General features: G+C 44.1%; 2 protein-coding genes across 5 annotated transcripts in view; both read right to left on the bottom strand.

Moving 5' to 3' along the window:
- Nucleotides 1-791: 791 nt before the first annotated feature.
- vegfd (Vascular endothelial growth factor D) lies at nt 792-10,089 on the bottom strand. Its single transcript, NM_001140636.2, is given in 7 exon segments — nt 792-929; nt 1,165-1,353; nt 2,384-2,502; nt 2,664-2,797; nt 3,583-3,773; nt 4,765-5,014; nt 9,885-10,089. Coding segments are annotated over 6 exon segments (933 nt in total). The 5' UTR covers nt 9,987-10,089; the 3' UTR covers nt 792-929; nt 1,165-1,216.
- Nucleotides 10,090-11,446: 1,357 nt separating this feature from the next.
- Nucleotides 11,447-15,646, bottom strand: part of pir (pirin) — a 117,519-nt gene continuing 113,319 nt past the window's right edge. For 2 of the 4 annotated variants that reach the window (XM_045698483.1, XM_045698485.1), the window contains exons 6-9: nt 13,988-14,032; nt 12,064-12,146; nt 11,915-11,981; nt 11,447-11,811 (exon numbers count right to left, since the gene is read on the bottom strand). In XM_045698483.1, the coding sequence (XP_045554439.1) occupies nt 11,693-11,811; nt 11,915-11,981; nt 12,064-12,146; nt 13,988-14,032 (314 nt within the window). In that variant the 3' untranslated portion in view covers nt 11,447-11,692. 4 annotated transcript variants of the gene reach the window in all.

Consider the following 15,646-nt stretch of genomic DNA (forward strand, 5'->3'; position numbering starts at 1 on the left):
TGTTCTGAAAGAACTCCCTGGGTTTACCATCATGCTGTGGATGTTTGGTCAGGATGTGTTGTTTTAACGTGTTCGTTTTGAGAGACTCATTACTAAACACTTCCCCGCACAAAACACATTGTGGGCGCTCCTCGTTATTTCTCAAAGTTTGTATGAAACCAAGAGAGAGAAACTCATCGCTGTATTTGCGTTTAATGACGATTGAGCTGTCAAAATGTATGGCTAGCTTGACTCCATTTAATGACAGCGGTGAGTGGGAACAACAAGTCACTGGCTGACAGCGCATCATCTGCTGCTGAACCACAGCGCTGCGTCGTGTGGGTCGCGGAGTGATCTTCAAGAAAACCGCAGAAACAAGATCCGGTAAACCGCGAACACAACGGCTTCTCCCTCTCCCTCGCGCAGCTGCCGAACTGACACCGCTGCTGAGCAGAGAGCGCAGTGAACACAGACCATTTGTACTTGGCCAAATCAATTCCAGTAATTAATGAAATAATTATACATTTTCTCTAACACGTCGCGACCCACCATTAACAGGTCCGGTCGCGACCCATACTAAACAAGGTGAGAGAACTTTGAACATAACTGTTAAAACTGTAATTGTAAATATGAAGGATAGACACCAAAAGGACAAACTGCGATTATATTTACAAAATGTTGGAAGCAATTATTACAAAAATATCGTTCTTTAGCGTAAAATACATGTTCAGTGCATAGAAATACAAATAATTTACATATGTAAAGAAAACATGTAAAGCTTTAAAAAAAAAATTAACAGGGTCATGTATGTAGGTTAGAAAGAGAAACTATTTTATTTGAAGTTAGATATATAAATAGCGACATAAATAAATTATGAACTTTTTCTCTGCATCCAAACTTCAAAGCCAAGCAGATGTCAAAGGTTATATTCTTCTTAGTATCACTGGCATCTGTGGATCAAAGGAATGGAAAGGTGATATTACATGTGTTGTGATATGGCTGTTCAACCACGGTCTCTGAGGACCCAAACATTTCTGATGTACATCAGGTACTGATTCATTCAGACCTTGAACATCAGCTGAGTGGACTCTCTGGCAAAGTAATGGCATACATTTATCAATTTAACTACAATGAAAACGATCAAACTAACTAGTCAAAAGGGGTGTGTCTCAAGTTGCACTCTACCTGCAAGAGGCATGGTTGAAGTGTTGTTTGTTGTTAGCACAGGCAGTATGGTTCAGGTGACATGCAGGGTAGGATGGTCTGGGTCCTGGGTTAGGGTGGGCTGTGGGGACAGGGTAGTGCGGTCTGGGACACAGTCACACCTGTCAACATCTATGTCACAGTCCACCGTTCTCATATTGGGAGAGAAGTCTGGAACAAACAGAGAGAAAAACATAGGAATGACTTAATATTAGTACAGAGACCAGACCAGGGAAAATGGAGCGAGAACAAAACAAAACATCAGAATAACGACTTCCTACAGAGGCTAAATAATATCCTGAATACACCCTGATTTAGCATCCCCAGCACATTACAATGGAATGGTCCCCAAAGTGCAAACACTGCCCAAACCCGGTGCTGCATACCAGCTAAATCTAGTGCATCAACTGGGCTAATAGTTGATATATCTACCAGTGGTACTAACCTGGTTGTTTAGTGGAGGGGTAGGATACAGTGGTAGACTAACCTGGTTGTTCAGTGGAGGGGTAGGATACAGTGGTAGACTAACCTGGTTGTTCAGTGGAGGGGTAGGATACAGTGGTAGAATAACCTGGTTGTTCAGTGGAGGGGTAGGACACAGTGGTAGACTAACCTGGTTGTTCAGTGGAGGGGTAGGATGGAGTGGTAGACTAACCTGGTTGTTCAGTGGAGGGGTAGGATACAGTGGTAGACTAACCTGGTTGTTCAGTGGAGGGGTAGGATACAGTGGTAGACTAACCTGGTTGTTCAGTGGAGGGGTAGGACAGAGTGGTAGACTAACCTGGTTGTTCAGTGGAGGGGTAGGATACAGTGGTAGACTAACCTGGTTCTTCAGTGGAGGGGTAGGATACAGTGGTAGACTAACCTGGTTGTTCAGTGGAGGGGTAGGACAGAGTGGTAGACTAACCTGGTTGTTCAGTGGAGGGGTAGGATACAGTGGTAGACTAACCTGGTTGTTCAGTGGAGGGGTAGGATACAGTGGTAGACTAACCTGGTTGTTCAGTGGAGGGGTAGGATACAGTGGTAGACTAACCTGGTTGTTCAGTGGAGGGGTAGGATGGAGTGGTAGACTAACCTGGTTGTTCAGTGGAGGGGTAGGATACAGTGGTAGACTAACCTGGTTGTTCAGTGGAGGGGTAGGATACAGTGGTAGACTAACCTGGTTGTTCAGTGGAGGGGTAGGATACAGTGGTAGACTAACCTGGTTGTTCAGTGGAGGGGTAGGACACACAACGGTCGGCCATGCAGTCCCAGATCAACCCACTGGCACACAGGCGCCTGGAGTCCTCCGATTTAGAGAGCTGACGCATCGGAGAGCACCTGCAACCAAACACACAGCCTGGTTAGTGCTAAGGGTACGACTAGAGAGAGAGGTGTGTGTGTGTGTGTGTGTGTGTGTGTGTGTGTGTGTGTGTGTGTGTGTGTGTGTGTGTGTGTGTGTGTGTGTGTGTGTGTGTGTGTATCTGTACATCTGGACTCACCCGTTCCTCCTGTGAGAGCGTATATGGGCTTGCCGTCGGATCAGGGGTGGTTCCATACACTTACACTCTGTGTGATTGGCTACCTTTATCAACACCGGCTCAGGTCCGTATTTGAATGGTATCACACTCAGCAGCTGCAGGACGAAAAGTGTCAGAACACATTAGTCCGTTTCTGGAGTCAGCGATCCATTTTGTAGAGAGAGCTGTATTTTATTTGACTCATTGATGGCCCAATGATGTGCAGAGTGTACATTACGTAGTCTATACGTACTGTATATATTCACATTCTCCAAAATCCTTGTAATTTAGGAGCACTTATCATGATCACAATTGTGTTAAAATCTAAATCAGGGGTCCACAACTATAGCCCCGGGATGATTTAGAGCGGATGGTCAGGGGTCCACAACTATAGCCCCGGGATGATTTAGAGCGGATGGTCAGGGGTCCACAACTATAGCCCCGGGATGATTTAGAGCGGATGGACAGGGGTCCACAACTACAGCCCCGGGATGATTTAGAGCGGATGGTCAGGGGGCCGGAACATAATTACAATCATTTGTACACCGCAAACATCCCAAAAGAGGTTGTATTTGAAAATAAACATTATTTCATACCTTGATTACATTGAGACACGATTAAATATCTATTTTATTAGTAGCAATACTTGGGAACAGTTTTCCTAAATTAAACACATTTTTAGCTGAATTCCTGGTGAATTTAAAAGGTATTTTTTAGACCAAAAACTAAAATCATATTTAAAAAAATGATATTTATTTACTAAAAACTTTAGGCCCACGGGCTGCCTGTTGCCCGTTGCCGACCCCTGCCAGAAATCATTGCCATTTATTAAGAATAATATTAATAATGCGTTTTATTTGTAATACACTTTCTAACAGATATTTAAAGAGGAAATGCTCACTGTTTTATTAACATAGGCAGTACTTGTGTTTCTGCACGAGACACCCTCTTTGTTGCAGCATCCGTTACACCTGAAGACTGACACGCAGGGGGGCTTGAAGAACATGGAGGTCGTGGTGCCCAGTTCCTTTGCCACGTCTACACACGTCTCTCTGGGCATGCACTGGGTCTTCTGCCACTCATCGTCTATAGCTGATGATCACATACACACAACACCAACAGTTACACACAGAACAAAACTAATAGCCACTATAGAGACTTGCTTTGGGTACCGTCTAGGTACACTCACATTCTAACATCAAAACATGCATTAGCAACCTGGAATGAATGTCTTGGCTTTTGCTTGGAGGGTTAACACAGTCTCGAGAAGAGCCAGGGTTCAAACCAGTCTGTCACATACTTTATGAATAACTCCAGGGAGAACATTGAATAATGCCCAGCCTTTAGCTCAGAGGTCTAACACATTCTTGCAGTGCTGATAAGGGTATTTATATGCTTAAAGGTAATGATTAAAGGATTCCACCCTGAAACGTAACTATTAGTGATTACTAGTTTATGTAGCATGTATAATGAATAATTAAAGTACTAAACGTAAGTCCAATAAGGTTCGGTAGAGACATGTGAGGGAGAGAAATGTGTGTGTGTGTGACTAAGGAGATACCGAGAACAATTCAACTGTGTATGACTTGACCTGGCTATAACTCTGAGAAACTTACGATAGGACAGGGAGTCCTTTCAAGGTTCCTCTAATCTCGGGGAAATGGAACTGTCGGCTTGGTTGTGATAAACAGTGGTGAGAACTATGGGGAAACTCATCTACTGTTTGTGTGTGTGTATGTGCATATGAGTTATAAAATGGATGTCTTTGTATTATGGACTTCAGAGCGCTTTCGTGAAAAAACTGTACGAACCTTTTGCATAAGATGAGTCCTTGCCTAATTATTATTAAACCCAGGGTCTTACAAACCTCGGGGATTGGTCAAAGCTTATTGATTGTTAGTTATTGTCATTGGGATTGAAAATTCTCCTGACAAGTACACAGTAGACACAGATATTGAACCCACATACCTTTGAGTATCCCGAGGCTGTAGGAGCCAGTAGCATATCTCAACAAACAATACCAAAGCTTTAGCTTAGAGAGCCAACACAGTTTTGAGAAGACCCAGGTTTCGAACCCACATACCTTTGAGTATCTCCAGGCTGTAGGATGCCACAGCGTAGCGCGTGGAGCGGTGTGACCCAGATCCAGCAGAGGAGGAGGAGGAACGGTGGTTGGGCTGCTGAGAGGAAGAGGATGAGGGAGACGTTTCCAGGTGTTTGAATTTTAGACGACACTTCCACAGCTTCCAGTCAGGGAAGTCTGTCAGCATGAGCAGCTCATCCAGACTGGAGGCCGAACGCACATCCCTCTCCCACTTCTCCTGGTTGATCACCTGCAGGGAGGAGAGGAGGAGGACACAAATCATTTAATGATATATGTTGTTTTAAAGACAGGATAGAAAATAAGCTCCAACACGCTGGTAAAGTGTTGGTTAACATTGTCAGTTGGTTTGTGAGAGTCAACCGTCTCACCACAAGAGGGCAGCACTCTAACATCCAAGTCAGGATAAACTTTAGATGCCATTGAGGCTGGCTTATAAGGACTGAGCTGATGATACATGCAAGTCAGTCTGATTCCTCACACACATATCCACCTCTGACTGTGCAATTATTGCCCAAAGCCAGGTCCCACAGACCATTAACAGCTGTCCTGGGATTTAAGATTTAAGACTATCATCATTTAGATTACAACAGATACACAGATGCTTCTGTGTATTATAGTACTACAGTATTATAGTACTACAGTATTGTAGTATTATAGTACCACAGTATTATAGCACTACAGTATTATAGTACTACAGTATTGTAGTATTATAGTATTATAGCACTACAGTAGTATAGTACTACAGTATTATAGTACCACAGTATTGTAGTATTATAGTACTACAGCATTATAGTACAAAAGTATTGTAGTATTATAGTACAAAAGTATTATAGAACTACAGCATTGTATTATTATAGTACTACAGTATTATAGTACTATGGTATTGTAGTATTATAGTACTACAGTATTGTAGTATTATAGTACTATAGTAGTATAGCACTACAGTAGAATAGTACTACAGTTTTATAGTACTACAGTATTGTAGTATTATAGCACAATAGTAGTATAGTACCACAATATTATAGTACTACGGTATTGTAGTATTATAGCACTACAGTATTGTAGTACTACAGTATTGTAGTATCATAGTACTACAGTGTTATAGTACTGCGGTAATGTAGTATTATAGCACTACAGTATTGTATTGTAGTATTATTGTACTACAGTATTATAGTACTACGGTAATGTAGTATTATAGCACTACAGTATTATAGTACCACAGTATTGTAGTATTATAGTACTACAGTATTATAGTAATATAGCACTACAGTATTATAGCACTACAGTATTATAGTACTACAGCATTGTAGTAGTATAGTACTACAATATTGTAGTACTACAGTATTATAGTACCCCAGTATTATAGTACTACAGTATTATAGTACTACAGTATTATATTATTATAGAACTACAGTATTGTAGTATTATAGTACTACAGTATTATATTATTATAGAACTACAGTATTGTAGTATCATAGTACTACAGTATTATAGTACTACAGTATTATAGTACTACAGTATTATAGTACCACAGTATTGTAGTATTATAGTACTACAGTATTATAGTAATATAGCACTACAGTATTATAGCACTACAGTATTATAGTACTACAGCATTGTAGTATTATAGTACTACAATATTGTATTACTACAGTATTATAGTACCCCAGTATTATAGTACTACAATATAATAGTATTATAGTACTACAGTATTATAGTACTGCAGTATTGTAGTATTATAGTACTACAGTATTGTAGTATTGTAGTTCTACAGTATTATAGTACTATGTTTGTAATCATTACTTCTTCTCATTCCCATGACTGTTTATAACTGGGATGAGAGGAGACTCATTGTACCCCAAATGCACAGTAGATCCCCTGGCATCAGCCCATAGACAACATAACAGCTGGAAATGTGGAGTTGGCTGGGGTGGCATTAAGGGGTAGTGGGGGGCAGGAGTTCCCAGGGTCCACCTGTTGAGGAGCTCTAGGAGCTCTGAGAAGACAAGCTTCCTCCTTCCCATGGAGCAGAGGATGGAGGAGAGACACAGAATATTAGGAGACCTAGCTACTGTTTCCCACAGAGACAAGCTTACAACTGCTGCTGCACATGCTACTGCAGATAACAAGCAGGTAGATCACTAACTAATATACTGTGTTACTGCAGATAACAAGCAGGTAGGAAAATCAGACCACAATAATTCAGAAACTTGTGTTGTGTGATCTCTCTCAGTGCCCTACAGGCCAACATGGAGAATGGGAACAGTCACGTGTACAACTCCAAACACATTGGAGGAAACCCCTCTGAGTCTGGTATTACAGCTGACCAGTCCTATGGAGCTGTGGCTTCTTCCCTGCCTCCACTTATAGTGTTCAAATAATATTTACACTAAATTCACTCTGCACACTATTACCCAAAAAACTAAGACATTACATTATGACTGTGTTGGTGTAATGTAAATATAACAACGAAATGTTGCAATTTAAATTGTCTATTGTTGCCAATTGTAAAAGTTGTAAAAATCATAATAACCTTTTAAACATTTACAATATAAAAAGGGTGCGGTCAGATTTGTTGAGAAAGACAAATAGCGAGGGAATAAGGGACTTCCATTCATTTATGAGACGGAAAGGGAAACCCACAGAACAGATGGAAAGTTTAATAAACGACGGAGAGGAGAGGAGAGAGGCCGGGTCAGAGGCGAGGCAGAGAAAAGGACTGTCATGCAATATAAAACTTGTCAAACAGAAACGGTTTGCTTTCATTTCTTCCAGTCGTTGTAACGACATGAGCTGCCACTGATCTGTTCAATATGTGAGGATTGTGACGTTAGGGTGTAGCTGGCTGCTTCCTCTATGTGAGGATTGTGATGTTAGGGTGTAGCTGGCTGCTTCCTCTATGTGAGGATTGTGATGTTAGGGTGTAGCTGGCTGCTTCCTCTATGTGAGGATTGTGGCGTTAGGGTGTAGCTGGCTGCTTCCTCTATGTGAGGATTGTGGCGTTAGGGTGTAGCTGGCTGCTTCCTCTATGTGAGGATTGTGATGTTAGGGTGTAGCTGGCTGCTTCCTCTATGTGAGGATTGTGGCGTTAGGGTGTAGCTGGCTGCTTCCTCTATGTGAGGATTGTGATGTTAGGGTGTAGCTGGCTGCTTCCTCTATGTGAGGATTGTGGTGTTAGGGTGTAGCTGGCTGCTTCCTCTATGTGAGGATTGTGACGTTAGGGTGTAGCTGGCTGCTTCCTCTATGTGAGGATTGTGATGTTAGGGTGTAGCTGGCTGCTTCCTCTATGTGAGGATTGTGATGTTAGGGTGTAGCTGGCTGCTTCCTCTATGTGAGGATTGTGATGTTAGGGTGTAGCTGGCTGCTTCCTCTATGTGAGGATTGTGATGTTAGGGTGTAGCTGGCTGCTTCCTCTATGTGAGGATTGTGGCGTTAGGGTGTAGCTGGCTGCTTCCTCTATGTGAGGATTGTGATGTTAGGGTGTAGCTGGCTGCTTCCTCTATGTGAGGATTGTGATGTTAGGGTGTAGCTGGCTGCTTCCTCTATGTGAGGATTGTGATGTTAGGGTGTAGCTGGCTGCTTCCTCTATGTGAGGATTGTGATGTTAGGGTGTAGCTGGCTGCTTCCTCTATGTGAGGATTGTGATGTTAGGGTGTAGCTGGCTGCTTCCTCTATGTGAGGATTGTGGCGTTAGGGTGTAGCTGGCTGCTTCCTCTATGTGAGGATTGTGGCGTTAGGGTGTAGCTGGCTGCTTCCTCTATGTGAGGATTGTGATGTTAGGGTGTAGCTGGCTGCTTCCTCTATGTGAGGATTGTGATGTTAGGGTGTAGCTGGCTGCTTCCTCTATGTGAGGATTGTGATGTTAGGGTGTAGCTGGCTGCTTCCTCTATGTGAGGATTGTGATGTTAGGGTGTAGCTGGCTGCTTCCTCTATGTGAGGATTGTGATGTTAGGGTGTAGCTGGCTGCTTCCTCTATGTGAGGATTGTGATGTTAGGGTGTAGCTGGCTGCTTCCTCTATGTGAGGATTGTGATGTTAGGGTGTAGCTGGCTGCTTCCTCTATGTGAGGATTGTGATGTTAGGGTGTAGCTGGCTGCTTCCTCTATGTGAGGATTGTGATGTTAGGGTGTAGCTGGCTGCTTCCTCTATGTGAGGATTGTGATGTTAGGGTGTAGCTGGCTGCTTCCTCTATGTGAGGATTGTGATGTTAGGGTGTAGCTGGCTGCTTCCTCTATGTGAGGATTGTGATGTTAGGGTGTAGCTGGCTGCTTCCTCTATGTGAGGATTGTGATGTTAGGGTGTAGCTGGCTGCTTGCTCTATGTGAGGATTGTGATGTTAGGGTGTAGCTGGCTGCTTCCTCTATGTGAGGATTGTGATGTTAGGGTGTAGCTGGCTGCTTCCTCTATGTGAGTATTGTGATGTTAGGGTGTAGCTGGCTGCTTGCTCTTAAACCAGACAGACAAGGAGTTTTCTTTTCCCTCTTCTGCAATTTAGACCCAGGGGAAAGCATGGCCCAAGGGGAGATATCGGAGATTGAGAAAGGGGGGGGAGACAGACAGCGAACAAGTGAGAGGAGAGAGCGAAGAAGAGCAAGAGAAAGAGAGAGAAGTGATTGATAATTTAGGAAGTTCAAACGCTCCTCTCCAGGTCAGTGAGATCTTGTTACCGGTGACGCTGCATTTGCACTTCCAATACATTTGCACCATTTACATAAGAGGCACACACACACTGCTCATTAGACCATGTCAGCTCTGATCTTCATGGACAGCTCACAGGTGGTGCGTGTGTGTGGTTTCTCTACGCCCCCTGCCAACTGGTCAGCGCTAACTTTATTAGCTCACATGGTGAGTTGTAAGGAGAGTTGATTCAGTTCATAAGAACACAAAGATGGACTCAAACCTGGTGTCTCCAGTGGGAGACACATGTCCGCATTTCATGACATACTGGTCATTAATAAATAGCCTCTTGATGATGATGCTGATCGTGCATTGAATCCACAGAATAAGAGCCTGAGCAGAACATGAGTTGCAGATGAAACAGTGCCTGGTCTGGACATTGAAACCATACAGGAATGAAGTGCATAGACACTGGACACTTACCCTGAGAGAGCTGGGATCATCTTGAACCTTTTTTGGCATTCCCAAGTTCAACTTCACCAACACCAGCATCATTCCAACACTTGCAGCAAGCATACTCTGCATCCTCTGGTTCGATGCTGTATCTCAATCTCTTCTGTGTTCAAAGTTCTCCTTCTGTCTCTGTACGGTCAATTTTCAGTCTCTGGACAGAAGTTCTATAACAGAGAGACGTTTCTCTAATGGGTAATCCTCTATAACAGAGAGACGTTTCTGTATTGGGTAATCCTCTATAATAGAGAGCAGAGCCAGAGGAAGGAGTCTCCTCACTACAGACCAGCCCCTCTCAGACCGGCGCTGACTCCTCAGACCACACACAAGCTCCTGTCACGTTTCCCGTGGTTACAGACACCTCTCTCTCTCTCCCTGGTCACAGACACCTCTCTCTCTCTCCCTGGTCACAGACACCTATCCCTCTCTCTTTCTCCGTCTGGTCACAGACACCCCAGAGCAAATGGAGCAGCTAAAGAGGATTTAAAACACCTCTACCTCTGTCATTCTCACTCCCCCCAAACTACACACAGCAAGGACACTTAAAGTTTCACTTAGTCACTTGAGACAGCCTCAAGGACTCTTAAGACTGTCTCTCTATTGGTCCAACTACAAGCAAGGACTCTTAAGACTGTCTCTCTATCTTTTGCCTGTCTTGACTATCCCCTCTCTTCTCTTCTCCCCAGTTAGTCCAGACCTCTTCAGAACTCATTATCTACTGTGTCTCAGCCTCTGCGTTAAAGGGCCTGCTTGTCACAGCGAGCGAGCACGGCCCCACACTTAGTTCCCCTTCTTCAGGGTTGAGAGGGCTGTCTGTCTCCCTGGCTCTGTCTGTCTCTCTGTCCCTACCTTGTCTCCCTGGCTCTGTCTGTCTCTCTATCCCTGCCTTGCTGCCTGGCTCTGTCTGTCTCTCTGTCCCTAGCTTGCTGCCTGGTTCTGTTTGTCTGTCTGATGTTGCCTTGCTCTGTCTCTGTAAGTCTGTTCTGTCTGCCCCTGCCTTGGCTGTTAAATCCAATGCCACTGTATTTCCACAGAGTTCAGCTTATCTGGAGCAGCATGAACATGTGTTTTAAATGTGATCCAGACCTCAGCTACGCAGCATGGATACATGGGCCAGAGAGGGACGCTCCCACCCTCCACCCCACCCCTATCCCAGCCCAGCCAAAACTCACTTCCCACTGGGCAGAGACTTCATTTCAACATCTAATTACGAGGAAACAACATTGATTCAACCAGTGTGTGCCCAGGGGTTTGATTGTCTGCGGGGGGAGGGATGGAGGGAGAGGAGAAAGAGGAGATGTGATAGGGAGGGAGGGAGGGAGGGAGAAACAGGAGATGAGATAGAGAGGAGGGAGGGAAGACCCGCTGTTTCGCAGCATGAGACATCATTCTGCCAGATGCAAATGGCCTTGAAATGTGAGACGTGGTTGGTTTCCCTCCTTCCCGTAATGGATACTTGCATCTCCTCTGAGGTCTGTCTAAAGACATAATGACTGGAACTAATCAGTGGTTCCATTAGATAGCTTCTGGAGACATCACGGCAGGATAGTTTTATTGAGGTTGAATTAAAAGTGCCTTTTTCATCATTTACATTTCAGTTTAATGGCTTGGAGGCACAGTGACAAAACATCTATTTGAGAAAAAAAGAAATCAGTATAAAATGAGATCTTAATGATTTAAAAAGAGACAAACACACATCAAGCTGGTTCATTATTAAAATACACTTTGGTCACATGATCATAACAAGACCTATAACATGATTAGAAGATGTCTGCTGATTCTTAGAAGGAATCCCTGATCTTAGACCTCCAAGCCTTAGCCCTCTCGAACCCATTGGTCCCTGTCCTGTAGTCTCTGACTGCCTGGTTGATCTCCTCTTCCGTGTTCATCACAAATGGACCTGGAGAGAAAGAGGAAAGTGTAGTGTGTCGCATTACACAAGAACAATGCAATATTGTGGTAACTGACTGGAGTTCAGTAATGTAAAGAAATGAAGGTCTTACCATGTTGGACCACCGGTTCATTGATCGGCTGTCCAGCAACCAAGACAAAATGGGAGACCTCTGATGTCTGGAGTAAGGAATTTGAGTTGTAGTGAATTTACAATTCCTGAAAACTGTGTTAGAGTCTGTAAGAAGCTCAGACAGCCTACCTTATTTTCTACTGCTATGCAGTCTCCATCATCAAACACTATGGTGTGATGTGGCTCCACTTTCTGCTGCTCTGCCTCTGGGCCTGAAAGAGCAATGGAAAACAGAATAGAAGTCTACAGATGGTCCCTGGGATGAAAACAAGATTATTACCTCAAAACAAATGGCAACAAAACAGCTTTCATTTGAGGATTTCTGTCAGATTTGAACCCGAGACAAACACTGGAATCAAGAACCAAAGAAAATGTGCATTTCCTCTTCATCTGACATGGTTAAGTCTGCTTCCGTCGTCTGAATACTACGGTCAAAAGAAATGCTGAAACGCCAAACGCTTCAAGTTGTGGTGGATATATTTATCAGACACAGCTGTGCTGGATTTGCCTTACAGACTACACTCTGTCGATTCAGTGGCATCTCCGTTCAAACCCACCTTCATCTTAGTTACAGCGAACGGCTTAACTTTATTCTGGTTTCAAAACATCTGTCTACAATTAAAAAGGAGCTTTCCGTGAGATCCTACCAAACAACGATTCCATTTAATCAGATCATAATGCAACTTCCTGTAGAAACAAATATCAACTATGTATGAAATGTAACAAAACCCCTTTCTAAATGAGTGAAGAGCGTTAAATAACTCCTTCTCACGCTAGCTAACATCTATCATAATGAAAATACAATTCCTCCTACTCAAATATGTGCTTCCCATAGACAAACAAAAGAAACGTCAAAAAACTTCAGCATGACATTTTTACACGTGAAAAAGGACAGGCCTAATGTGTCCTGTATAGACAAACACTGTAGGGAACAGTTCAACTCTGTATAGCAGGACGTCACAGGACTGTAGGGAACAGTTCAACTCTGTATAGCAGGACGTCGCAGGACTGTAGGGAACAGTTCAACTCTGTATAGCAGGACGTCACAGGACTGTAGGCAACAGTTCAACTCTGTATAGCAGGGTGTCACAGGACTGCAGGTGAAACCATTTGTTACAGGTATAGTACCATAAGACATACATCTATGGCTTGCGTCCCATATGGCACCCTATTCCCTACATAGTGCACTACTTTTGGCCAGGCCACATAGGGCACTATATAGGGAAAAGGTTGCCCTAGAACATGAACCACAACATGAAGGGTTCCAGTGTGATTGTGTCTCATTCCTAAACCATTCCTAAACCATTCCTAAACCATTCCTAGAGTTGCTATTGGCTTCAGATCACAAGGCTACATCCCAATGTTGACATGACATCACAGAGAGGACGGTGGAGAGGAAGGGAACATCCCAGAGAGGACGGAGGAGAGGAAGGGAACATCCCAGAGAGGACGGAGGAGAGGAGGAAGGGAACATCCCAGAGAGGACAGAGGAGAGGAGGAAGGGAACATCCCAGAGAGGATGGTGGAGAGGAGGAAGGGAACATCCCAGAGAGGACGGAGGAGAGGAAGGGAACATCCCAGAGAGGACGGTAGAGAGGAAGGGAACATCCCAGAGAGGACGGAGGAGAGGAGAAGAGGAAGGGAACATCCCAGAGAGGACGGAGAAGAGGAAGGGAACATCCCAGAGAGGACGGAGGAGAGAAGAGGATGGGAACATCCCAGAGAGGACAGAGGAGAGGAAGGGAACATCCCAGAGAGGACGGAGGAGAGGAGAAGAGGAAGGGAACATCCCAGAGAGGACGGAGGAGAGGAGAAGAGGAAGGGAACATCCCAGAGAGGACGGAGGAGACGAGGAAGGGAAAATAAATAAATAAATAAATGCACCTGCTCTGTTTGATTGTCCCTCTCTCTGGACGAGGGACAGCAACAAGATGCAGAGTGTTTCTGAACCACCACCAAACATAACACTGTTCTGGATGACCATCAACAGGCTGCAGGGCAGTTAGGACCTAATGGAAAACTGTTCAAGAGAAACTAAATAGAGGAAACTCACCAACACAAACAGATCCTGCCAGTGTGTAGATAAACGAAGTCCATCCTAGCAGAGACGATAGAAAAACTGTTGTTTTGGGCTGGCATTGATAATGCATTTTGTCACCTCATTAACAAGTTAACTGCCACAGTATACACAACAATCATGACATTTATAAAGTGTCATATCTAAATGATGTGACTTGGTGGGGGAGTCTGACCACTTGGTATACCAACGTCTTGCCATGTGAGCTGTGGGCCATAACACTGAGATGGTCTAACATCTAATCCACCATAGGGCCCTGTAGTATGATGACGTGGGAGCCATCCATTCAACACACCAACACTGACTGCGTGTACACACACACACACACACACACACACACACACACACACAGAGTAGAGTAATGGACTACTTAACGTCTTACGTACTATATGTGATCATTCAACACAGCACCACTGACTCCATAGACAACAGGTATGGTAACCATTCAACACAGCACCACTGACTCCATAGACAACAGGTATGGTAACCATTCAACACAGCACCACTGGCTCCATAGACAACAGGTATGGTAACCATTCAACACAGCACCACTGGCTCCATAGACAACAGGTATGGTAACCATTCAACACAGCACCACTGGCTCCATAGACAACAGGTATGGTAACCATTCAACACAGCACCACTGACTCCATAGACAACAGGTATGGTAACCATTCAACACAGCACCACTGGCTCCATAGACAACAGGTATGGTAACCATTCAACACAGCACCACTGGCTCCATAGACAACAGGTATGGTAACCATTCAACACAGCACCACTGGCTCCATAGCAACCACACAGCACCACTGACTCCATAGCAACCACACAGCACCACTGATTCCATAGCAACCACACAGCACCACTGGCTCCATAGCAACCACACAGCACCACTGACTCCATAGCAACCACACAGCACCTCTGATTCCATAGCAACCACACAGCACCTCTGATTCCATAGCAACCACACAGCACCACTGACTCCATAGCAACCACACTGACTCCATAGCAACCACACAGAACCAGACTCCATAGAGAACAGGCAGGGTGACAATGGAAACCAAGCCAGTTGTATAAACTTTAGAAGACTCCCAACCCCTGGAGGACTTCTGTTTGTCACAGACAGTAGATAGCAACTCTCTCCCACTACAAACCAACGTCAGGTACAGTACAGTTCCCAGAATTAGAAAGCTTGTGTCATACAAACCACACAGCACTTAGCTAGGGTTTGAGTTGAAAGGTTCTGCTAACTTTACTGAAAAGGTTAACAGATTTAGTGCCAGATTGTGGATGAATGGAGCACACAGAACACTATAGCTACAGAAGGCCAAGCTCTGTTTGGAGCGAGTAGTTGCACTTCGCTCCGCAGGTAATATTACATTTCATTACATTAAAACGGTTTGATTTGTTTGATCTGAGCAATTTAGCTAGCTACATAGCCGTCTTTGTATCAAAGATAATTGTGTAGTTTAGAGTAATTATCGAGGTTAGCTAGCCAGCTATTTTCGTCCTCCGCGACGCGTTCTCCTAACTTATTCAACACTGCTAGCTAGCCAACTTCTACCGACTAGCAGCACTGTAGAAACTATTACATTACAATGGAACGACTTGATTAGTGTAGTGTTAGCTAGCTAC

This window comes from Salmo salar, chromosome ssa17 (assembly GCF_905237065.1).
Source record: "Salmo salar chromosome ssa17, Ssal_v3.1, whole genome shotgun sequence".
Taxonomy (NCBI): domain Eukaryota; kingdom Metazoa; phylum Chordata; class Actinopteri; order Salmoniformes; family Salmonidae; genus Salmo; species Salmo salar.